The sequence below is a fragment of the Heterocephalus glaber genome, unplaced genomic scaffold (assembly GCF_053883595.1).
Source record: "Heterocephalus glaber isolate CG9 unplaced genomic scaffold, H.glaber_assembly_v1.0 deba00000122, whole genome shotgun sequence".
Lineage (NCBI taxonomy): Eukaryota > Metazoa > Chordata > Mammalia > Rodentia > Bathyergidae > Heterocephalus > Heterocephalus glaber.
Window position 1 is genome coordinate 81036626 of NW_028258138.1, and position 26396 is coordinate 81063021.

General features: G+C 47.7%; 1 protein-coding gene across 9 annotated transcripts in view; it reads right to left on the minus strand.

Moving 5' to 3' along the window:
* The window catches only part of Unc13c (unc-13 homolog C), a 456112-nt gene that overhangs the window by 79004 nt on the left and 350712 nt on the right, over positions 1–26396 (minus strand). For all 9 annotated transcript variants that reach the window (XR_015453493.1, XM_087217356.1, XM_087217351.1 and 6 more), the window contains 3 exons: positions 14482–14608; positions 8010–8106; positions 7302–7445 (listed from right to left, as the gene is read on the minus strand). Coding sequence is in view for 8 of the 9 variants with exons in the window: in XM_087217356.1 (XP_087073482.1) it covers positions 7302–7445; positions 8010–8106; positions 14482–14608 (368 nt within the window). In the remaining variant the exon portion in view is untranslated. The remainder of the gene's footprint in view (positions 1–7301; positions 7446–8009; positions 8107–14481; positions 14609–26396) is intronic.

The following is a 26396-nucleotide window of genomic DNA, read 5'->3' on the forward strand; positions in this document are numbered from 1 at the left end:
CAGGGGCAATGGCCTGTTAGCTCAGTGAGCCATCAATGTCGGTCCAATCTAACCGCTGCCGAAAGACATTTAAACTACTGTATTTAAATGATTGTTTGCCATAGCTCTGAGTACTTCTGGAAGATATTCAACATGGGTTTGTTCTATTTTCACACAATCTACACCATCACAAAATCCTTTATTTGCTAGCTTTCCCAAGAAGATGTAGTGGCCATCTGGAAACTCCTCTGTGAGTGGGGTCTTTAATGTCTAACCATCTAGAGTGCCTTATCCCCTTGCCTGAATAGATGCTTTATGCTTTGTATCATATCTTATGATTTTTAGCTCCAAACTCTGTGTCCCCAGCCCACACTTACCATGCCAAAACTTTATGTGTTGGATATTTTCCCAACTTTCTCCATTATTCTTAAATACCACATAGGTAAGTGGGGATCCGAGCATTTCTCTACGTATCACTTAGCAATGGCTATTTTCAGTGATAACAAATTGTAGGCAGTACTATAAAAAATCACCTCTGAAAACCTAAAACTGCAGCTTTTGTTATATCGCACTATCATTTATGGTTTTGATAAAAAATGTTCGCCTGGGAGGCTCAGAGGTGGGGCTTTTGAAAGGTGACTAGATGATGGGACATCAACCTCATCAATGGGCCAACCCACTGATAGGTTCCTAGCTTCCTGTGCTGCTAGAGGTGGGGCCTTGCTGGAGGAGATGCGTCCCGGGGTGTGGGCTGGAAGAGCATATCCTATCCCCACCCCTTCCTCCCTCTCTCCGGGTCTCCTGCTTCCTGGTGTCCATGGCTGAGCAGCTTTCCTCCTCCAGGATCTTCTGTCAAACCACTTCTGCCTTGGACCCAGCTGACCATGGACTGAACCCTCCGCAACTGAGAGCCAAATAAACCTTTCTCCTGTAAGCTGTGGGGGTCAGACAGTGACAGAAAGGAGGCCCATGGACTATCTCTGCTCCACAATGCATTTACCTCCTGTTTACTATGTTACTTAATAACATATTACCTGCTGAAAATAGTGCTTAGTCACTCCCCCATTGCTGCCTTTTCATCCTAACTCTACATTTTCTTTCTCTGGTATCTAATTCTGAGCCTGTGCTCTCTGAAAGCTTCCATTAAACATGCAAAATAGAGAAAAATGAATCAACTATGTTAAGTAAATTTTATTACACTCATTTAATGATATATTGATGAGTTTGCATCTGCTGCTGTCACACATGGCCTGAAGTAACATAAGCCCAATGTGCATGTGATTTTCTTGGAAAAGATGAAGCAACCACAATAGTAGAAATATGTCATCTCTCTCATAGAAAAGCAAAGAGAAAAAAAGCTTTTATTTTGTTTTTTGTATATTTGACTGAATTGTTTTAGTGGTTCAAATCAACTGGGAGAAACCTCCCAAAGTGTTAAGCTAAAGGAGAAATGTTTAACCTACGGGCTCAAACCCACCAAATGCGACTATGAACTTGTATGGACTTTTACAATGGAAACGTGGAATTAGGGATAACATACAGAGAGAAGGCTGATATTTAGTGGAAATACACAGTGCTGTGACAACGTGCATCAATTTAAATGGAAAGTTGGCCTGAAAAAGCTAAGATCTAATCGCAGTGGAGCAGCCTATCTGAGCTGGCTAATCGGACTGCAGCTCTTCCAGCGTGGCTCTGTTCTTACTGTAGACGAACACTGCACCAGCCTACGGTTTTCCTGAGGGGTCCCCTCTCCCAGAACCTAGGACCCTGCTGTCAATTCTGACAGCAGTGTCACCCGCAGGACTCATCTCACTGTATGGTAAAAACTAAAGCAAGCACAGCCACGGCCTGCGGCTGAGGAGACATTCTGGTTTGTCAGGGGAAAGTGAGGGCAGCTTAGAATCCCCAGAACTCGGCGTCCCTTAAACATCTGCCGGGCGGCCAGCGAAAGAGCCTGCTTCGTGTGCGCTCATCTGTTTTTCTGGAGAACAGAGCACAGCCTCGACCCTGTCTGATCACTTGGTGAATCCCAGGGTGGGAGGACTCTGCTTTGTCCCTCGGGCCCCTGGATTTCTGCCTGGAGGACTCGAAGTTGGGGCTACACACTGGGCACAGTGGCAGGGCAGAGCCTGAGCCCCGGTGGTCAGGACTGGCTCCTGCCTGATGGGTGCTGAGTGGGTGTGGGGTCAGCAGCGCCTCGCACGTCTCACCTGGGGACTGGGGGTGCAGAGGCTCCAACCCCATCCCAGCTCTGGCTGGGCCCTGCATTCCAGGTGGTCCTGATGCTCACCCAAGTTCCAGAGCCACTGTCCCTGCAAATGCCTGCAGGGTGCAGGGACTGTCCCGTGGGCAGCTGCTCCCCAGGGAGGCCCCAGCAAGGCCCAGAGGGCAGGGTGCTGGGTGTGAGGGCTGAGGTTCCAAGGGGAGCTTTGGGGAGCGCTGGGCTGTGGCAGTGAGTGGTGCTGGAGACCAGGACGGCCACCGGGCAGCTCAGCCCAGACATCAGGAGGGGCGCCGGGCTCCCTCAGAGCTCAGGCTCAGAAGGGATGAGACTAGCAGGACTGTGGTGGGAAGGAGCCTTCTGCTGCAGGTACAGTTGGGCAGGAGGAGAACACACCCACCTCAGCTCTGACCTGAGCGTGGCCACTGCGGGGTGTGGAGGGTCAGCAGCGGGGTCCTGAGCCAAGGCCAAGGGCAGAGTGGGACAGGCCCTGCTGACGCCCCAGTGCTCTGTGCATCATCCAGGATTAGGGCCAGCAGGGGCAGAGTGGTTCAGAGTGCAGCTTCTGCTTGTGCCGTGTGCAGGGCAGGAGGACAGGCAGTGGTCATCCCGGGAGGTCGTCTTGCTGGACCCGTGCACTGCAGCACAGGGTGCGCTTCCTCCCTGCCTCACAGGCGGCTCAGGATGGTCAGTGGGCTGTGTCTCAGCCCCTGCTCTGGGCTCCTCAGGGTGGGAGGGCTGCGCCAGCTGAAGCATCCATCTATGCTTTTCAGGTTGGGTGCTTTGTTTCAGTCCTTAGGTATTTTGAGCCTGAGTCATCGGCTGACAAAGAGGGAGATGACAGGCCCCAGTCCAAGGGGGCTGTTGTGCAGCAGAAACAAACACGTGCAATGCTCAGCGGGTCCCTGTGCTCCTGAATTCTTGCCCTGGTTGCAGTTAGGATCCGGTCACAGGATGCGAGCGTCTCCTTCACCATGTTGTCAAGCTCCTGGCCTCAGAAGCGGCCCCTCTAGGATCGGGCCACAGGGGCACTCACTGCCTGCGGCCAGCACAGCCTCTGTGAGGGCTGTGGGCCCAGCCCTCTGCCCAGTGCCCCCTCTCAGGAGGCTCTTGAGGACAAGCCAAGTGTCCCTGTCCCCTTGCCGTCCCCCAGGTCACCCCAGCTCCGCAGGCCTGGCTGACGGCTCCTCCTGGGAAAGAGGTGCGTCCAGTGTTTCCACACGAGGGTCCTCGACCTGGGAGGGCAGGGCGTTGAAGACTAAGGGCCCCTTCTGCTGAGATTTAAAAAGCACCCAAACCCTGTCAATGGTCAGCAGCTATTGCAAAACAGCACAGTGTTAATCATACACAGTTTAATTTTTACAGAAAATATAAATTACAGAGTTACGGATAAAATGGATTTGAATGATGTTTACTTATTTCTACTTTATGTATTTGATTTTACCTTATTTTACATTATAAAACACTGAGAGGGTTAAAAGAGCACTGACATAATTTCCTAAGTCATCCTTCCAAGTTTTCTTTTCTTTGTTTTTTTGGAGGGGCAGCACTGGGGATTGGACCCAGGGCCTTCATACTGAGGTATGTTTCCTGCCCTCTTTTTGTAATTGTTAAATTTTGAGACAGGGCCGTGGTCTCATTACATTGCTAAGTTGCCCAGGCTGGGCTAGAACTTGCAGTCCTCCCACCTCAGCCTCAGAGTGCTGGGATCACAGGTGTATGGCGCCACACCCAGTTTAGAATTTCCTTTTCAATGCAAATCACTAATTTCTACTCCCTCAGAAATGTCTTCATCTTGGATCTGTGATAACAATTGGGTATCACTGCCCTCCCATGGATTAAAACTGTTTTGCCACTGTCTTTTATCACTGTGCTGACAGAGGCACACACCTCTTCAGGGACATGGACAGGGTCTCAAGTCTCCTCTCTTGCATCAGGGAATGCGTGTACTCAGTGACTGTACCTGCCCTTCCAGTCCAGTCCTGTCACATCGAAGGACTCCCAGTGCGCTCGGCAGCTGTGGATTAGAGCTCAGCACCTCCACCCCAACGGTACCTGTCACCCGGGCTCCCGATTCCTCCCACTGGACCCCTCTTTATCCTGATGCTCTGCACAGCTACAGTAGCGAGTTACTAAATATATTAACTCAGAGACTTTGAATACTCGCTCCTGTGACCCTGCCTCCAAGAACAGCATGCCACATTCTTTGTCCAACATGACATCTCTAGTGACCTCATTTCGTTCTTTTTTTGGCATTTACTCCACATTCAGCTGCTAGTGAAGAAAAGACTTAAGGAGCTTTCAGACTAATTTTTCTGCAGATTTGGCCATATTGTGAAACTGTCACCCTCTACCAAGAAAGTGCACTTTAGGAATGACCAAAACAAATGATTCTTAGCTGTTATTGAAAAAGGTGGGAAGTTACTTGTCTTAGTTACTTTTCTTGTTGCTGAGACAAAATACTTTACATCCAAAGTTAAAGGAGGAAAGATTTATTTCAGCTCATGGGCTTTAGAGGTTTCAGTTCATAGCTGGATGGCTCCAAGGCCGGGGGGGAGGGCATGGTAGAGGAGAAACAGCCCATGGCAGGGTAGACAGGAATCAGCCATCAGCAAGCAGCAGCAGCAGCCTGCCTTCTTTCTGTCCCTTTATATTCCATCCAGGCTACAAGTCCACTGACTAGTGCCTCCCACACCCAGTGGGGCTTCCATTATCCACACCCTTAATCCCAGTATGACACTCTTAGTCCACATTCACGTACCCTAATCAGCCACCTTCCAAAAGCCCTGCCCATGCCTGCATGAACCCTTGGGGGTGGACATCTAGACATAAGCCATACTACTATTTCAGTCTTCCTTAGTAATAGAGAAGGATGTGAAGTCCACATACTTGATGGAGAACAACCCTTGTAGTGGCATCCAGGCTGAAGCTGTCTGCCTAAAATCCTTCATGGCTCCTCACTTCTGCAGAGGCAGTCGAGGCCCTCTGCCTGATCTTCAGGGCTCTTTCCCAGGGGCCTGATTCTCCACTTCAGCCTGGAACCTCCCAGGAACTCCATGTTTCCCACATCAGGGAGCCACCCTGTGGCTTATGGGATGGTGGTGAGCTGCCTGACAGGGTCACCTGAAGGTGTCTGATGTTGTATGACCTGGAGGTAGATCTTTGAGGCATTAAACTACGGAGTGTTTGTATTAAGTCACCTCAGCAGGACTACCCTGTCATGGCTCATAGCTGTTTCTCTCTCCAGATGCCTTTCCTCACCATCTGTGAGAACTGTTACACTTTTCTAAGAGAAAGGGCCAGTGGGAAGTCAGACTGTGCCTTGCATGTGTGAGGGCCTGGGCCTTAGACTCTGTGGTCATGAAGAACACACTTGTGCTTACTAAGGCTGTGGTCACGAGCAGCAGCATGCTCAGTGCACAGATCTGCTATGAACATGCCGTTTCCCTCAACACCCCGAGAGGGACCCCCAGCCTGGCACCTCACAGCATCACTCTGAGAAAGGAGTTCACAGAGGCAACTGAGTTAGAATGACTCCTAGTCAGAGGTGACTGGTGCACTTGTGAGAGGAGGCGACCCAGACTCAGAGTCCCCAGGGGCAGGTGACACAGAGACCCGGTGTGAGGACGCAGCTGGAGGTGCCAACTGCAGACCAAGGAGAACCGAGCTGTGGACGCCTTAGTCATGGGCTTCTGCCTTTCTGGGCTGTGAGGAAATACTGCCACTCAGTATGTGGTATTCTACTGGAGCAGCCCTAAGAAACTAATGCAATATCTTAAACAGCGTATAATTAAGCCAGGCATTATAGTGCACACCTGTAATCCCAACACTCTGGGAGGCTGAGGCAGGAGGACTGCAATTTTGAGCTGAACCTGGGCAACTTAACAACTTAGGGAGACCTTGCTTCAAAATAAAAAATAAAACAAGGCAGGGGTATAGCTCTGTGTGAAGGCCCTGGGTCCAATCCCCAGTGCAGAAAAAGGAAAAGGGCACTATATAAGCTGGATTTTAGCATTTCCTTCCTTGCTAACAGGTCACACATAAAAGTCAAATGCTCGCTCTGGGCCTTTCCATATCTGCCAACCCTGGGCCCTGACCACAGCCCCTGAGGCTGGCACCACCACAGCTTTGCCCTGCTGAGCTCTCCGAGGTCACAGGCGAGGCCTCCTGGGAAGGACACCCACCTGCCACAGTCACCCGCGGGGTCAGACCTGCACTCACAAAAGATGTCGGGAAACACGGAGACCAGAGCAGACCCCTTGAGGGCTGTGTTTGCTGCACCCGACCTGCCCAAGTGCCCAAAAGCTCAGGGTTCCCCAAGGGAGCAGGAGATCTGGTGTGCCCTCTCGGCCTGCACTTCCCCTGCTGCCCTCCCTGGGGCACAGCCAGCCCCTCCCCAAGGCCCCTCTCCCCCAGGGCCCACCAGCTCCACACTCTCTACAGCCTCTGTGTCCTGGCCTCAGCTCCTCTGCTCAGTTCCCTCAGACCCCACCACACCTGAGCTGGGGCTGTCACTCTGCCACCTTCCACCCAGTGTATCATATAGGATCTGGGGGTAAGATGTGATGGGCAGAGACTGTGGCTCTAATTCTTTGTCTTTCCCCAAAACTCCTGGCAATGTCGGAGCACCGAGCAAGGTGGCTGTTTCAAGAAGCAAAGAGGCCTTCAGAGAAATCTGGCTAAACCAAATTCACGAAAACTGATCGCACTGTTGAGATTCGAGGGACAGTCATTGGCTGATGTGGAATCAGAACCCAGCTGTCATCCCTCCCACGTGTTTCATTCTACTGCAGTGTCTGCCAGCAAGTATTTGTCATCATGTAGAAGAAGTGGCAAGGCTCGGCTGCAAGGCACCACCACCTCTGAAATGGAAAGACTCCACCACCCACAGTGGCCTCTGCATTTTCGAATGACCACGTCACCACTCTGAACACTAGATGGGCTTTGAGATGATAAATCCACACTAAAGCTATGGGAAGTGTATGCAATTGCACAGGATCAGGTGACATACTTGGAGACAAGGGAAATCATTCCTGCAGGCTGCAGACAGATGGGGTCGGGGTCCCACCAAACCCCAGGAAAGAGTCCCCCCTTAACCCACCTTTGCAAATCTTCTCATCAAGTGAGACAGTGCCTCAGGGTTAGGGCATTCCAGCTTCCTGATAATCTCGAAGCTCTGGTTCAGTTGAGCAAAGACGTCGACCACAGAGCAGGAGAACAGGGCGTGGTCAGACGTCTGCTGGAACTGTGGACAGGAGGCAGAGCCGTGTGATGGTCACATCGCGTGCAGGGAGAGGCTCCAGCAGTTCACACCACAGCCCAACTCCCTGCACAATCCCAGCCTGCCCCCCGCCCCCGTCAGGAAATGCTCGCTCACTTTCAAAGGGTCCACAGCCTTTTCTGGAAATCACAGTGGAACTGAGGTCATGGACAAGCACTGCTGATTGGGCATGTGCTGAATCGCAGGATGGTTCTTCCCTAGCTCAGCCTCCTCCCAGGCACGTGGAGAGTGCAGACTCTGGGCTGCTGGGAGGGCCAGGGCCAGCTGGGGCCTGCACAGCCTCCGGACAGCAGAGAGGCTTGTCGAGCTCAGGGGAACTCCAGGCATCAGTCTGATTCAAGAAGTAATGCCTCTCAGGGTAAAACAGTGGTTGACTTTTTTGTTTTTAATTTAAGCAATTTCCTAAGGTTCCGACTAGCCCTTGAAATTGTGTCATTTATTTTGGTTGTTGGGGAATTGATCACAATGAGCCTAACGAATTCCCATTAGCTGAAAGGTGAGCAATGTGACAGTCAGGGCGACACTCACCCCGTCTTTCTTGTCTCTTCCCAGGGCTCCGTGGAGGAACTCCATGGAAACGTCTTCATTCTCATCCAGCCACTGCATGACAAAAGGTTCAAACCACCTAGAAAAAATTAATGATGTTAGCTCCACAAAGGGCATCATATGCTTTGTCCCTGTAGGAGAGTAATTTAGGAGCAAACATCTTTCATTCCCCATTCCTGATTTTGTTTTCTGGAGATCTTGCCATTTCTCGCCCTCCACTCTTCCAAAGTGGCCTCAGATGTGTGCCCTGCAGTCCCCTCCCCTCCCAGACTCCGGGGAAGGGCAGACTTGGTGGTTATGTCTGCACCCTGCACCTCATCAGGCCTTTACTGCCAGGCTCCTACACAGCCGCCCTCCTGCGCCTGCGCCTGCTTCACTCCCTGCTCAGCTATGCCCGGTGATGATCCTCAGGGCCTGTGTAAATGGCCGAGAAGCTTCACGTTCTTTGGCCTCGTGGATGTCCAGGCCATCTAGTGCCTTCACTGAGCAGATCACCCCGCCACCCTGCTCAGCGCAGGGCGTCTCCATGCGAAGCAGGCCGCAGTGCATGTGCCGCTCTGTCTCTGAGCACATCTTCCCTCCATTCCTCCACCGCTCACTAATATCACACTCTTCATAACTGCACCTCTCTGATAAGTCTCGGTAATCAGTGCCATTGCTCTCTGACTTTTACTTTCTCTTCAGGGTTGCCTGGGAATTCTTAGGCCTGTGCATTTCACATGCATCTTTCATGAGCTTGCCCATTTGCATAAAAATGACTTCTAGAGATTTTACAGGATTGCATACTTTAATTTTAGAGAGCTATCATCTTTATAATAATTGATCTATTTAGGAATATTTAGGAATAATATTCATCTGAAGTTACAGTTAATATTGGTACAGTTACTTTTAAAGATGGCCTCCATACCTTTAGTCACATTTATTTCTGGTAGTTTTATTACTATTTTTGTTTTGTTTTGTTTCAGTTTTTTGGTACTGGGGATCAAACTCAGGACCTTGTGCTTGCGAAGCAGGTGGTGGAATCACAGAGCTAAATCCCCGGACCTAGTTTTATTACTACTTAAATGCTATGGTTGATATGTAATTCTTTATTTGCAGCTTTAGTAGAGAAGCTTAACAAACTTTTATGTAGACTTACCACCTTTACTTTTAAAATTCCATTATTTTTCCCACAGTTTCTTTTGGATTTCATAGAGGTACAATTATGTTATATATAAATAAAATAGAATCATTATTTGTTCTTAAAATCATAATTTTCTTTTCTGTTAGTGCTGGGGATCGAGCCCAGGGCCCTGTGTTTTCTAGACAAGGGCTCTACTGTGGCCTCATAATCATACTTTCCTATTGTTTTCCTGTCTTATTGCATTGGCTGTGTCTTCTAGCGCAATGTCAACTAAAAGTGATGCATCAGATACATGTTGTTTTTATCTGAGAAGAAGCTTTTTAAGTTTTGGCAATAAGTACAATGCTTCTTTAAAAAGTTTCTTATTGTTATTTTGAGGAGGAATCTTTTATTACATTAAGATAGTATCCTCTATTTCTAACAAGACTTTTTTTTTTAACAAATTCATGTTTTATTTTACCAAATTATTATTCTGTGTTTAGTGCAATGATTATAGGGACTGTTCTCCACTATTCTTTAAATGTGGGGATTTGCAGTGATTCTTAAATGTCTAACTAATGTAACATTCCAGGAATTAACTTTCCTATGGTGATGTTATACTGGAATTACTGGATGGTATTGGCTCATATCTCATTGGAGGTTTATGAAAAAACTAAACCTGTGGTATGGCTTGGATGAAAACCAGAGGCCTCCTGCACCCATGAGTGGGGCTTCTGGAGGTGACTAGCTCGCAGCTGACCTGCCATGAGGGGCTGGGCTGTGGTCAGAAGAGGCGGCCACTCAGCTGGCCCAGAAGGGCTTCTCTCCCTTGCCCCCTTTCTCTCTGCTTCCTGGGCCATGTGGCAGGAGCAGCTTTCCTCCACCCAGACCCTCTGATGAGCTGTTTCTGTGTTTAAGTAGCCCCAGAGCGTGGATTGAAACTTCTGAATTGGGAGCCAAATTAAAGCTCTCCTCCTTTAAGCTGCAGATGTCGGTATTTTGTCCCAGATATGAGAAAAGCGACTAAGAGAACCCAACCCGCGGGGGAAAGGGTCCTGTTGTTAGTCTTAGTTGCTCTGCTCCCACAGGTTTCAGTAGACCGAATACGCTGGCCTAGGAAAATGATTTCAGCTTTCCTGCCTTCCCCAGAAAAATGTGTAATGTGGTGATATTTCTTTCTTAAACATTGGAAGAACTCCATTTGGAGCCATGAGGGTCCAAAATTTTATTTGTAACATGAATTTTAATTAGGGATTCACTTTTTAAAATAAGAATAGGCTTGTTCAAATTTTATATTTTTTTATGTCAACTTAATATGTTCTATTTCAAAAGGAACTTGTTTATTTTTATATAAATTTCTAAATGTACTGGTATAAATATCTTCTTTTTTTCATTGTTATAGGATCTTTATTATGTCCTTTCCCAATATTGGTGATTTTTGATACCCTCGCCCCACGTTGGCCTTGCTATAATTTTTAAATTTTATTAGTGTTTAACAATGAATAAGAACCAAGAGAGATTATGTAAAGGTGCAGATTTCCAATGATGAATGTCATTATATTGTATACCTAAAATGTACCAATAAAACTAATTCAAAAAATAAAAAGGGAAATTTGTTAACATTAACTCAAAAAAAAAGAAAAAGACTTTTTAATATTTTAAGCTTTCTATTTTATTTTTATTCCAGACCATATTGATTATTTTGTTTCATCTACTTTCTTGTAACTTAATTTGCTGTTTCCAAAGTTTCTTCTGATACTTATAACATTGATTTCCTTTCCTTTTTTCCTTTCAGAGACAGGAAATTAAAGCTATAAATTTCCCTCTATTTTCTGTTATTTTACAAAAGTGTGCAAGGTTTTATTATTTCTTAATTCAAAATATCTTGGAATTTTAGCCAGGTGCAGTAGCCTGTACTCTCACACCTGCAACCCCAGCGCTCTGGGAGGCTGAGGCAGGAGGGTCACCAGTTCAAGTCCAGCCCAGGCAGCTCAGCGAGACTCTGTCTCAAAAACATATTTAAAAATTAGAAAGGGCTGGGTATCTGGCTCAGTGTCAGGCCCTAGGTGCAACCCCCCATACAAAAAGCATCCTTTCCATTATTGTCTATAATTTTACTTAGGATTCCTGCGTCCTCATGTTTTGGATGAGGACATGTTTTACCTTCCTTGAGCCCAATACATTCTAAGATTTTTTTCATTCTTTTGGTTTCAAGTAGATCTGTTTAGTGTATTATTAGGCAACTCTTCTTGCATACACCCTGTTCCAGTTTCACAGAACTTTTGAATCGTTCCTTCCTGTTTCTGGCACTTTTGCGAAGTCTGGATCTCCTATCTTTGGTGTGCTCCAGCACCGCCCCGGTTGCTTACTGAGCGAGTGGGGTATTCTGAGAAACACATCGGGCAATCCCACCGTGTGAGCACATCACACAGGCCGATGGTGTGGCCCTGCACACCCAGGCTACGTCCTATACGCAGTCTGCTGTTGACTAAACTGATGTTAGGTGGGGCAAGGCTGTATGGTTCCTTCCCCCTTCTCCCTTTCCAGCACTTAATTCTTTGCACTTTGGACCTTTGTTCTGGGTCCCATGCACGCCTGGTTCTGTTTTCCCCCATTACTTCTTATTTTCTGTCTCTACACTCTTATCTCCTCCCAAGCCATTTTCCAGTTGCTGTTGCTCCACTTGTGTCCATTAAACCCATCCATTTCGTTCCTCATTTCATTTTGTTCCGGTTCTGTAGTTTTCCATTTCCCTCTTCTTATAGACTCAATTTTCTGTTGACATTATGCAGCATCTTAAAGCACGCATCGAAGTCTATGTCTGGTTCTAGCCATTTGGGTCCTGTTGCCTCATAGCCTCTCATTTTTGCAGGCTACTGCATGTTGACTATGAAAAATTGTGGACCTACTGTTGATCATTTCCTCCAGACAGGTTTTACATTTTTCCCTGTAGACAGAATTCAGAGGAAGCACCTCGATCTTGGCAAGGTTGGGCTTCAGGCTGATCTATTTCTGGTTCGCCTTTATTTTTCCAGCAGTGCCCTGCAGGGACCCACCTGGAGGCCTGCCCTGTTTAAAATGCTGCTTCTAACCAGACCTCTGGCCTGTGCCTCTGAGACGTGGTGACCCTGCTGAGTCTCCGCTTAGTTTTGAATCTTGTCTTTTCTACCCCAGTCTCCACACACTGGCAGGCAGACTGGGAACCAGATGTGCCTGAGGGAAAGTGCAGGCAGTGTGCTGTTCCTGCCTCCGTTCTGGGATCCTGGGCACACAGATCCAAGCAGCCTGCGTGGCCCCGGACACCGGCATTGTTTCCCCAGCCCCGTGCGGCTGCTGTAAGTGTGAGCTGTGAGTCATGCTGGCCTCCAACAGGGTTTGGTTCTGTCCACTGGCAAAGCAACAGGGCTGGGAGCGGGAGAGCTGCAGCTGCCGGGGGCCAGCACAGCACCTCCCCTCCACAGGGACCTAGCTTACTTCTCAGCTCCTGCTTGCCTAGCTTGCTGTCTCGTGCTGTTTAATCATATTCTGCTTTTGGGTTGGGCTGCAGTGAGCATATCCGGAAGCCCCACAGAGCCAGAAGCAGATGTCTGGGAACAGCGTCTTGGTCTCACTTCCCTATTCCAAGCCAGTGCACCACCAACTGCTCAGCTCATATTCAACTCTTTCTCATCCTTCTATCCTCCTGTGCATTTATGGAGTTGACAAAGTGTAAATTCTATCCCCAAAAGCTCTCCCACCCATTTCTCCTCATCATTTGTATTTCCACCCACACTGTTATTACTGCAGTTCTGGGGGTGGAACCCAGAGTCCTGCAATATGGGGCAAGCACTCCACCACTGAGCTATATGCCCAGATACATTTATTTTAAATATTTTTAGTTGACAAATTTGTACATAATTACTCTATACAACATGTTTTGAAATATGGACACATTGTGGAATGGTTAGATTGAATTAATATGTGTTACCTACTTAGGACTTTTGTGGTGAGAACACATAAAATCAATTCTTAGCAATTCTTAAGAATACAATACACTTTTACTAACTACGGCTACTGTTACACAGTAGGTCTCTTGGATTTACTGCTCCTCTGTACCTGAAGCCTCGTGTCCTTTGGCCAGTCACTCTGCCCTTTATAGTTTAATGCTTATCTTTTCCCCTTGTCCTTGTCTGTCCTGCACACGTGCATGAGGAAAGTCATAAGAGAGGCTGTTGGTGTGTCAGCACTGCATCGCTCATGACCTTCTAAATCTCTGATGCTCTTTTTCTTTCCTCTGCCCACAGTGCTGGATGGACGTAGTGTAAACTTCACAGCATCTATTCAAAATAATCCACTTCCGGGCTGGGGATTTAGCTCAGTGGTTCTGCTGCCTGCCTCAAAGCACAAGGTCCCAAGTTCGATCCCCAGTACCAGAAAAAAAAATAATCCAGTTCCGAACGACTTTTCCTATATCACTTCCTGCTGGTTTTGTAAAAATACCTTAGACCCTACCAGACAAACACTATTTGCTATGGATCACAGCCTGCATTTCCCGAATTGCATTTCATAATTACACCCACAACTTTCATTTCCACCCTAATCCTTCTCTTCTTTTCTCCTCTCTCTTGCCAAAAGCTGAACAGTTTTTTGACATCAAATGCTCCCCCACCTGTAAGTACTGTGTGGAGTCCTGGAGGTGGCTCTCTGGGAGACCCTTTGGATCCCTAAGGTTCGCAGCTATGTTACTTTGTCCTGTTTCATCCCGAGCTTCCTCCGTATCAGCCTCGGTGGAGTCTGCGCCCCTTTAAGAGAGCTCTTGGCCTTGGGCACTGTTGCCCTGCAGCACCAGTCAGCACCTGGCATGCGGAGGCCCATCCAAGGGAGAGGGGGCCTCGGACACACATCACACGCAGACCACACAGGTGTGATTGTGCGCTACAGATGTGTTCAGCAGAGGTGAGTTTACGCAAGAGAATGCTCTGGTTAAATAATGATTTCTATCTCAGAAATATGAATTTCCAAGACAGTGATAGGGACAAATCAAAGGGACAGTCTGACTGCATGGGCCAATTTACAAATTTCCTCATCCACACACCCACCGGTATCCTAGCACTTTTACAGGAAACAGTGTCAACATGTGAGCCGTGTCCTATGCCGTATTTCTTCTCTTTGGTTTGAGCATCCAAGTAAGGGATACTTGAAAAACGCAACACAATTAAACATGGCTCCCGAAGACAAGTGGATCCCGAACGGTGACCTTTAGGGTGCAGATGTGTGCATTCAGTGAAGACTGTGTGAGCAGATGTCAGTGCCACACAGTCAGCTGAGATTTCTCAAAGCTGAACTGAGGACACAGGGCGACACTCTACTCACAGGGAGTACTCAGGGACGGCGTCCTTGAAGGCTGGGAGCTCATGCACGTACTCATTGTAGAACCACTTCACCTTGAAGTGCAAATTCATGTAGTCGGTGCTCTTGCATAGGCGCTGCTTCTGGTGTTCTGTAACAGATAAAGCCAGACCGTTAACAGAGCCTCGCCGGCTGGCACTGCCTCTGTGCTCCAATCCACCTCCACTCTTGGTGTTTCCAACAAAAACGTTGGCTGGGAGGTAAAGGCAAAGGGAACTGCTACAGGCAGACCTGAAATTCTACAAAAAGCCAAAGTAACCCCAGCTTGCACATGGCAGGGTGCGCCCAGCGGCGCTGTGAAGTGACCGGAGGCTTCGCTGTGTCCTCCTGCAGAGCCTGAGAGCTTTCATGTGGCTAGGGAGGCACCCTGAGATTCTCCTGTTCCTCGGCGAGCTCATGGAGTCCACTTTTAGCCTGGTGCCATGTGGAAGAATTAAGCTTTTAAGCATGGATAAAACATGTTTCGAACTAGGAGTCACAACCACCACTAACACAGGAATGAAATAGGTGAATCACTTTCCTAGCCTACTCATTTCACTGAAAGAGTGCAGAGAGTTGAAAAGGATGCCAGGCATGGTAGCCTATGTCTGTAATCCCAGCACTTGGGAAGCTGGGGCAGGAAGATCGCCTCAAGTTTGAGGCCGGCCTGGGCTACATAGAGAGCTCAAGGAGAGCTTGAGCTACATAGAAAGACCCTGTCTCAAAAAAAAAGAAAGTTGAAAAGCAGAGAAAAAAATTGTCCAACTCCTAAACTGTATCATTTTTCTTCACCTTTTAAATTCAACTAAAATTATTTTGCACTCTACAGCTTTCCTGATGCTTCTTTAGAAGGATTTTATAATGTGTGGCATTTTCTTCTCTTGTTTCTCAAGTGTGCCTTGGAACTGCTTTTGTGACCTGGGTGTACGGGACGCGGCAGGAGACAGGTAAGGTTGTCACTGGACATATTCACCTCTATCCCCATTAATATCTCGTCCAGTCCTGGCTACAACTATAAATATAAGCAAGTCTAACCCTCCCTACGGTGCTCTCAGTGACAGCACCCTGGAGAAGCCAGGGCGGGGCGTCTCCCTCAGGCTGAGGCTTGGCTCATGGCAGAAACTTCCCAGACTTTACATCGTGGACTAACTCCTGCAAATGCTAACTGAACCAATTAGGTTATTATTAAAAACTGAGGCTATGCTTGCTTTCCACAACCTGACTGCAGAGGGATTTAAGTCCCAGTGTATAATACAAAGGAGAGGAATACCCCAAATTAAACATCTTCAAATTACGTGTCTGAACAATAATTAGTACAAGGCAGTTTGTCAGGGAAGGGCGGGGGAGAGAAACAAACATGTACTCACACAGACACGAAAGCAATAAACCGCACTGCACTGCCAACTAACGAGGACACAGCGCTGCCCAGAACTCATCCCACTCTTTGTCAAGGAGGATGTGGGCTCCTCCTGCCTGGCTCTTCAGATGACCGCAGGCCCTTGGCTCCTCACGAGGAAATCCTGTTCCCCGGTAGGCGGGACATGGCACGCAGGTGAGGAGACCCTCACAGGCACAACTCAGCTCCTCACATGGCCCTGTCTCGGGGACCCCGCTCTGGCGCTGGGCTGGACTGGAGACGGACTCCCCCATCTTCCCTTGCCCCATCAGGGAGATGGCTCATCAGACTGGCTGAGCTCATGCTGCTGAGGAAAGCACACCGGCTCCGAGGGGGAGGCAGCACGGAAGTGACAGGCATGGCCCTTTGCGCCTTTCCGCCGGCCTGGCTCACAGTCACTCTCCCGGTGGTTGTCTCCACCACAAGAGGCTATCAAAGTGAGGCGTTCCTGTGCCAACATCTGTGCGTCTCCCATGACATGGGATTATACATTACACAGGGCATATTTCAAATAAACTATAATTATGTCCTATGCACTACCGAATTTCAGTGTAAGAGATTATAATATCAGACTTAAACCATACTTGAAACTACTTTGATTTTCACTCAAATTATTTCTGCTTAATGGTAGACCATGCTGACAAAATTGTACTAAACTCACAAGATATGAATGGCTCCTAGAATTTATGTGGCCATCAGTCCTCTAAATTTTTAATGTTGGCAACAAAGATTCAAATACCTTGTTACATTTACAAAATGAAACATTTAATTAGTTTTCTAAACTGCAGTATAATAATTTTGTACAAAATTCAGTCTGAATTTTAGTGAAAAATATGAATATTTTACTAGTACAATAGAAAGTTTTTTATTTTTAAATTTATACAAGGAATAAGCTTGGCAATTTAGAAGAGTGCCACTGTATTTCTATTAGATGGTGCCTATTAGTTCTTGCTTGGAGAGAAATGTATTTTCCAGAAGGGTCCTATCTGGGCATGGGGTTTCACGGATGGTGGGAAACATACAATTATGGGTTGTCAGGCATGCTAGGGTGCAGTACGGTCAGCACCTTCTCAGGCTGAAGACAACTGTATGCACCCCAACACGTGTCATAGCCTTGCACTCAGCCTGTGGCACTGTCGTATGGGGGTGACCCTGCTTTATCCCGAAGTCCACAGCACACCCCAGCCTCCCGCTGGGTGTGGGCAGCAGGCCACCTCCAGCAGTGGTGACATGGAAGCTCTGCCATGCTTGTCATGGACAAAGCCAGGGCCGGGGCCATGTGCAGTGTGTCTAGACATCATGTGCACTTGAACCCACAGCATTGCTACCCAGAGACCCGGGTCCTAAAAGAAGAGTGCGTCAGATTATTGCACACACACACGTCTATCCAGTGTTCTGTGCATTCATATTAACAATATACACAGACAGGCTCTCTTCTAGACACTGCGAATGCTAAGCCACACAAGCATGGGAAATAAGCAAGGTAGAGTAGGAGTAATCCTTCCCACTTAAATGACCTGTACAAAGCCTCGTAGTATCAGCAGGACTGTGGAGGTGAGATAGCACCTACAATTCCAGCTGCCAGAAGTAAGGCAGCTCTCCCCGCCGCAGGCAGCAGGTTCTCTGCTAGGAGACAGGCGGACACACAGAAGGGGCTGGAGAGCATGCTCACAGGGGTGGGAGGGGCTGCAGCGCAGGGGTGGGAGGTTGGTCTCCCAGGTCTCTAGAGCCGCGAGGTCCTGAGCCAGGTGGCTGGGAGGAAGATCCAAAGCCAACCTTGCTCCCTTCCATGTAAGACAGAACTTCCGTGCGGCAGGACCGGGCCTGAGAGGTGGATTTGCTCATGAGTGCAGCACATTTGCTGCGAAGCAGGTGCTGCTCTCTCTGTGGAGCATACAGCACAGGAGAGCACAGCGTTCTGCCATCGCGGAGCTGGTGTGGAGCCGAGGGAGTAGGAGGAGCCCAGGTCCTGTCCACCGGCATGGAGGGGCGCGCAGTGCGGACACAGCAAGTGGCAGGCAGAGACCAGAGGCCGGGATGAGCTAGGAGAGGAGCAGGGCCAGCTGCCTGCACCCTGGCAGCCCAGAGGGAGACAGCGGTCTGAGGTGTGGGCACCGTGTGTGCCTGGTCAGATTTGTGTCATAACCCATGCCCGAGAAGGCAGCCCAGGGCGGGCCAATGGTGACAGGGACCACGTGGCAGTGCTGGGTGGTGCCGGTGCTCTCCTGCTCCCCACTCCGGCCTACGCCGCACCCCCGGGCTGAGGCACCCTGAGGACAGAATGGCGGCCGCCCTGCCAGGCCCAGTGAGTGCAGGACCGCACCCATGTGCGCTGCAGGGGAGGAGCGGGTGGCAGCATCCCGGGACCCCCACTCCCCGGGGTGGGCGTCCTACCCGGACCCAGGGCCTCAGGAGGTCTGGCTAACGTTAGGACTCCCGAGGAAGAGTGCTCTGCAGCCCGGACACCACTTCCTGTGGCGAAGCAAGGCCCTGGGAGGCCCGCCCACGTTTATTAGGAATTGTCAACGAGACATAAACACAGTTTTCTCCCAAAACACGCAGCTCCTCATATAAACCACGCATCAATAATCAGCTGCATGTATTTCTCAGAAACATGCTGTTTCCACTGCAAAATCATTGCTCACAGCTTTTTATTCAAAGATTTGAATTTTTACAGATTTCACTTCTTACAGTTTCCTGTACATTTCTCATTATTTATTTAAATATAGCCTGTATTTTAGATTCTTTTTTTAGAATAAAATTGATTTCTATCAATTATTTACAACATACAAAAAGTAAGAATTTCTTTTTTGGATAGATTTCCACTAGGCTAGTCTTTCTTTAGCTGAGTTTGCCTCTATGTCTTTGTTACTTACAAAGAAAATGGATTGAGAAGTCACGAAGATAGGGTGAAAATGGTTCACTTATTTTAACATGTTGACTGGAATCATTAAAACATTGTCCATATTCATTTATTTTTGAATTCATTATTAGTGAAACGGTTATTTTCCTACTTTGTTGACAATTTCCTTGTTTAAGGAGCCTGTTTCTCTGCCTGACTACTTTAGCTTTTATTTGTTGGGTTTCAGCTCATCGTTTTCAAAAACTATCTGGGTGGGAGACCAACAGCAGCCTATGGCAGACAGTACACCTGCAGGCACAGAGGTGGAATATTCCTTCTCATGAGCACTGGAGAGCCCAGCGGGCAGAGGCCCCGGCCCGAATCCAGACAGGATCCCGACAGCCCTAACATCTTCCGGCGTCATGGCCAAGGCAGAGAATGAATACAAAGGGAAAAGTCCAGTGCTTAAGAAAAAAGATTAAAAATAAGTTGGAAGAGACATCACTGGGCACGGAGTCCGGGTTCTTGAGCTCTGAACATGTTACAATGCCCACTCCCGAGGATCACAAGGGCTGAACCAGAGGGGCTGGCCTGTATCAGCTGTGCCCACAGAATGCCAGTGTGAGGAGTGGGTTTTTAATGCTAAAACGTGGGCCAGAGGGATGAGAGGATTAACACTCTGTGTGTGTGTGTGTATGTGCACACACACAACTGTAGGTAACAAAATATTGACCTGGATAATGGTTAAACTGAAAGAAACCGCAAATACAGAGATAAAAGCTACAATATAATCAGTACCCTGAAAACAAAATTTTACTAATGGGAAAATATCTGGAGAAGACTATGTACAGCAATTGTTCTAAAAATTAAAATCTACATTTTATAGTAATCTATACAAATTAAAACAGCATTCATCACATGGAATTAAGGTAGTCTCCATTTCACAGAGGCCAGTGTCTGACAGCGGGCATGTAGCAGAGGGACAACAAATCCGGTCAGCAGACATGAGAGTGGTCGGCTCCTTGGCGTGACCGAGACTCGAACTGTGAGCAGCGAGGGGCTGCGGCCTCACACCCACCGGGGAGCGGAGCGTGGGCTCCCTCGTCTGCCAAAGGGTGCGGGGGCCAGGACGGCCCACTCGGGTCTGGGTCTGCGCCCCGAGCACCGGCCGGTTGGCAGTGCCGCGGCTCACAGTCAGGGTGTCCCGTGCGGTGACCGGGGACTCTGCTGCCCGCTCTGTGCGCGAGGATGTGAGCAAAATGCGCCAGGGCGCAGCGCAGACCACTTGTATCGTAATAATAGTCTAGGGAATGCCAACAAACTTTTTATTCAAGACTGGAAAGTGGACAGAAAGGCGAGGCTTATGGACTCGGTGGAAGATTAATGTCATCAGTAACTCCGAGGCCTCTATCAATGTATGCAAATTTTTAAAAGGTGACAAAATACAGAAGTACATCTATACTACTGTAACCGTATGGAATTCAATTATTCCAAATGATCAATAACGGACCCAGCTTTCATGGTCCTTGGAAGCCAAAGGCTGATTTCTGTTTTGCGGATTTTGTGCCAGCCTTGGACTTCCTGCTCTAAGGGGAGCGGGAAGGCTCTGCTCTGACTGGGTCTGGAGTCGCAGCGCCTGCGCAAAGCCAAGGTCGCTCAGGCAGCCGTGGGTGGACCCGCGGCCTCTCCCAGTGAGCTCTGGGGAGGGGGTGCTCCGCATGCAGAGTAGCCCCGCGCAGGGGAAAGCTGGAGTCCAGGCGGAGAGGACCTGTGCAGTAGGAGAGGCCGCGGGGAGGCTTCGAGGCCCCTGGGATCTGAGCGAGCCGGGAAGCAGCGTGGAGAGAGGGTGCAAGCGCACCTGTGGACAGGTTAGGAGCATTCTCGTAAGGAGGTCTCGAGAGGTTAACTGCGACCCTCAGGCAGCTCAAAGACTGAGAGTTTCCACCTAGACATCAACTCGGAGAACGTCTGCCTTCCCTGCAAGCCGTAACCATCAGGCATATTCCCTCAGCACTTCAGGGCCCTGAAGGACGTTCTGGCTACGCAGGGGGGCACCCTCACGCTGACCAGAGCAGCCACACCAGCTCCGCTCCAGTCTGTATTTTCAAGGCCTGCAGGCTCCCTATCAGGGAGCACAGAGCCTAGGAGCAAGGACCCGATGCAGAAACCACAGCTGTCCTGGACACTGCAGTCTCACTAGAGAGAAGCCAAGGCAGTTTTCACACCACAATCCCCACCCATGTTTCAGTAGCAGACACAGAAATCAGCTGAGTCTGGGTGGATTGAGTTGCAAACTTTCTACAGCTCAGACTTTCTGGGCACCACAGCTGTCCTTTGGGCAACTCAACCTCGAAGAACTGACTTGGGCTTTCCGTTTGTCTCTGCTGCCACCCGGGAGTCCAGATGTTCTCTGTAACCACAGACCCCATCAAATATTTCCGAAGGAGCCAAATGGGGGAGAAGCTTGAAATACAAAGTACGACTGACAAATAGTGTTTATATTTTAAAAAATTATTATAGCAAAAGGCACAATGCCATAAATTCTCCTTAAAGTACTTCCCCTGGTTCAAACACACTTACCCCTTGGTTCTGGCCACTTTCTGAAGCAGCTCTGGAGTCCTCTTTCCTGAGGGTCTTTATGAGGTGGAATCAAAAACCACTGAGTGCTGCTGCTGCTTGCCTTTGAATGGTAAGTCAGGCTCATAAAAACATTCACTGAGTCCTCATTCATGCTCTTCGCTGGGTCTGGCTCTTCCTCAAAGTCAAAATGACCATGAAAGGGAAACTTTTTGAATCGATTCAGGACACCAAAGCAGCCACAGTGCCACTAAAGACACGACGGTTCATGACAGTGTGTCTTTCATGTTTAAAAAAATTTAAACATACATGGCGAAGCCCAACCGACCTCCATTGCTGCTTGACAAAGTTCCAGCTGGGGGAAAGAAAGGGTGGAACACATCGTACCCTCATGTTTTATTTTTTCTTGCCATAATGTTTATAATTGTTACTCTGATCATAGGAGTCATTGTGTTTGTGACTAACAACAAACTCTCCATGAGACAAATTGGTAATGATATATTGAAATCTGATCTGGCTCACAAGTCCCAAATTCCAGTTTCTCTTAGTTCTATTGCCACATCCACTTCTAAAGAAACTTCACCTAAAACCCCCTCTGTTTCCGCACTACTATAACTGCCCCTCTTATTGTTGACATTCTTTTTACTAAAGGGGTCTTATGAAAAGATTGGAAGGATAGACTTTAGATGTAAGAAATAGTGGAAAATGGGAAAAAGAAAGAACATTAAGACAGGTAAATACATTAAGGAGACAAGTTACTCAATATTTCTCGAAGTGCTATAAATATCTCCTGCTCATGGACTATGAACCCAAATGACATTAGTTAAGATGAATAGAGGTATAGAAAAATAGAGAGCTAATAACAAACTATATTAACCATTGTGCAGTTTCTCAAGGGCCAGCTGGTGACCGCAAGTTCGACACTTAGTTGATTAAATCTTGCTTGTACCCCCGCTGATATAAAGATTTTGATTAAGTTACTTTCTGTTCTGTTTAGGTGTGGGTAAATAAGGGGACAATTGTAATTTTTAAATATGTATTTGTGATGTTCAATGAAATGAAACAGCTTAGAGGAATTGTACTTTGTTTAACAAAAAATAACCTACACTTCAATAGAAATTGCTAAGGCAACTTAAAATGTAAACATGTTCTGCCCAATGCCTCCCAGCTATTGCTTAAAGATATAAAAATAAATCAGACCCTGAGACTTATCAGGGGGAACCTGAATATTGCTTGAGGAGGTTCTTTTTTCATCGCCGGCCCAGGACATCTCCCCTTCCTACCCTACATCGACATTGACTGCAGCTGGTCTGCGGCACATACACTGTATTATTATCACATCTTGTGTATTTTACCATTCGTGTCTTATGAACATACCCATTTTGGGGCTTCAGGTAGAGACATCACAGATGCGAGGACATCAGAGTGATGCAGAACTTGCATTGCATGCCTGTGATGCAGGACACCTCGAGTTGACTGCAAGATCTTATTCAAAACCTTCTAATTTCCACAGGATCTAAACACTGATTTTAATCAGGACCCCAGAAAATATCAAAGACACCACACTAGGCAGACTCTGCAGTAGAAGTTCAGGGGCTGGGCCCAGCCCCTATGCAGCCTTACGTGACCCTTGCCACCAGTGCTGCTGTGTGGAGCAGGACAGAGAGCACCCCCCCAGGAATCTGCACCCCTCTGTTCGCTGGGAACATGGCCCAGGCCGAGGGGACCTGGCAGATGAACAAGCAGACGGATGTGGCCTGAGCAGTCCTATCCACCAAAGCCAGGAGAGATGCTATGACTCCGGGATTCTATGACAAAGCACCAAATGTTTTAGAATTGCAAGTTTTATAAATTTTGGAGCATCTGTTGAGTGAGCTCTTTGCAGCTTATGTAAGAGATGCAACAACAATGCTACTGAATATGTATGTCAAGCCTGCCAGCTGGAGACCAGTTCATGACCGAAATAGCAGGAGCGCAGTAGGCGACAGCTAGAGAGGGACACACACTCCTGGTTTGGAGCCCGGAAGCCAGGCGGCTCCATGGCAGGTGGCCAGTGAGAGCAGCTTCCAGGGGAACAACTTCACAGTCAGAAGAAAGGTTTATTACAGGCGCGCCAAAGCGCTAGTGAGCGTCCGCAGGCGGCGGGTCATCTCAGTGCAGGCCAAGGCCAGAGAAATGTGAACTCCAAGCATCATTGGCTACAGTTTCCAACATCAGGGCTGAACACTTTACATCAGTAATTTAAAAGAAAGTGTTTTGTTATCCATTTGTCCCTTTGAAAGTTTTTCTTTTAAATAGACCTTCCTGGCCCTTTTCAGCTGGTGAACTCCCGCTTGTTCTTGAAATCTCAGCTCAAAAATTACTTCCTTAGGGAAACTCTTTTCTGAATCTCTTGATGAAACAAAATACTTCTCTCACATACCTTGCAGGCTATGTTCTCATGTTTTACAGCAGGTACTATTGTTCCCTAACCTCAGTATGAATATTTGGTTGGCACCACTTTGTAAGTCCGGAAGAATGATGTCTCTCTTAGGCTCAAGTGCTCAGCAGTCTCTGTTTCAGACTAGATATGTAAATACCTTTATTAAGTGTCCAAATAAGTGAGCGAAAGTCTTGTGGGTGTGAGGCACACTTTTAAAAGCAAAGTAAAGATCATCTCACACTTTCAGAATATTTTTGTGATAGACCTTCAATATCTTACCAAATGATTACTTGATACTTAGTTGTATTACAGCTATGCTGGACATACAGTCTTGTTTCTCTGGAGTTGTTCTAATTTCGTATATATTGTCCCACTTTGTACAGAAGTTCTCCTTCACTTGTCAGGTCATATGTCCTGTTATTATGTTTAAAAGACAGAGTCACCGTCCTGAATTCTGGAAAATGCTGCTTTGCAAGGGAAAGTAATTCACAGAATACAAAACTAACAGCCTTCAAGATTATTTCCTCAGCTGCAACTAACTCATATTACACAGGGCTGGGGATGTAGCTCAGTGGCACTGCACCTGCCCCGCGAGCGCAAGGTCTGAGTTCCATCACTGGTACAAAAAAAAGAAACTCATATTACACAGACTGCAGCACATATCCAAGTGTACATAAGTCTGTTTTAAAGAAGGTAGATCATATAAGAGTGGTGAAGAATAAAAATTCATTTCATCAAACTTTAGAGTTTAAAATTAAGGAACCAGATGGATACAGCCTCACGCACAATGCGTGCTGCTGGGGTGTGCAGCTCTGGGCACCGAATGTGCAGCCTACAGAGCAGAGCTGAGGGCCAGGGGCGTCAGGGCTTCCGCAGCAGCAGGGTAAGAGGGCCGGGCCGATCCTCCAAACAGTGACTGCTGCACAGTCACGAAGTGAGGATCTAAACGCCTCAACTATGTCAGAACATGCTGTGAGAGCCGACCCCACTCATCTTGGGCCTCAACGCCATCTTGGAGCCGTGCGCGAACAAAGTGCTTGCATAAGAACAAAGCACCCAAGACCCCGCATGCTGCTTAGCAGTAAACTCACTGCAGTTGCAGGGTGTTTTACAGCTCACCTAGTGTGTCAGACTTCCTTGTGCCCCCCACTGACCTGGCATGGTTCCGCTTCTGTAAGATTCCGCTTGTGCTCCCCTGAGCTCTCCCCAACTGAAAGCATGCCATAAAAGGAGGAATCAAACTGCCTCCCATGGCCGAGGAACCTTTCTGGGCGCTAGTCCACTTGCTGCCGGCTGTAATAAACGGGCTTGAGTCTGGCACACAGTGTGGCGCATCTCTATTGTTCTAGCTTACTTGTCCACAGCAATGTGATCTGAATGGAGTCAGCCATCCCACCTCTCTGGAGTACGTAATCTAACAAGACCGCAGTCACCCAAACCAGCTCTGAATGGCAGTCAGGCAGCTGGCCTCCTCCCAGCACAGCTGGTGAGCCACGGACTCCGCCAGCAGGGCTGAGAGGCATGCAGAGCTAACCGCACCACCTGGGTGAACGCACTTGTCCGGGTTCGTCTAAGGAGTCACAGCCTGGTTCAGATGTCTGAAATTCCCCTGGCAAGGCTTGGGTCATGGGCAGGTGACATCTGCCCGCGTCCCAGCTGCTCCCTCAGTACTGTGAGCCTTTGAAAACATTACCAAAAGGTGGCACCTCTGGGTGGAACAGCCAAAGAGAGAAGAGACCTCCACCGCCCAGCAGGCTCCTCTGCGCTCACTCGGAGCTCCTGAGGCAGAGTTTAGTGTCCTCAGTCTCCTGGGTTCCTTCTTCCACAAAGTGGGAGGGAAATGGGAGTTAAATCTCCATGCAAACACTTCTTTCTACTCAATGTAAATTTCAACTTGATAATTCTTTTAAAAGCAATGGCATAGAGAATATGTATGACAAATCATTTACCCTCTGTGTACCTTAACTTCTTTTAATATTAATTAGTTTAAAATTGATTTACCTAGTAGGATGCTGAGAAGCTTAATAGGGTAATAAGCATGAGCAATTAGCACATTTTAAAGATGTCTAAACTTATAAGAAAGGTAGAATTCAATATGAGAAAAGCAGGTAAAGATTAGCAAGAGTAAAATTCTAAGAGTTCTTTACACTTGCCACAGTTATCTGAAACCTTTGATAGCTGGTCCCTGTTGGATTTGCTTATCAAACACTAACCAAGATGCACATGACATTATCAGAATGTTAAAAGTGAAAAGCTAAATGTCATAAAGCTTTTTCACCCTAAATGGAATAAAAGTTGATAAGCCATAATTTCTATGAAAAGAATGAACAGTTTATTTTTCTTATTCACAAAAAAGTAAACATTGAACCCAAGACTTCCCCTATTGAACAGTCAGTGAGCTGCTGGAGACCGCTCTGTGGTTGGAGGGAGGCTGGACATGGAGTCCTGTGCTAGGCAGCGTCCAGCCATTGCATGCTGTTCCAGTGCCCTCAAAAGTGTCGTGTTGCTTTGGTAGTGGAGCATTTTAGTGACAAGTGTACATTCAGCCTAGGCAAATGGGAACGAATTAAAGAATACCAAAAGCATTGCCCTCAATGCTTCAATGTCAATTTCTCACAGAGGTGAAGAATAAGAATTAGCAGAAGATAAAAATCTCAAAGCAA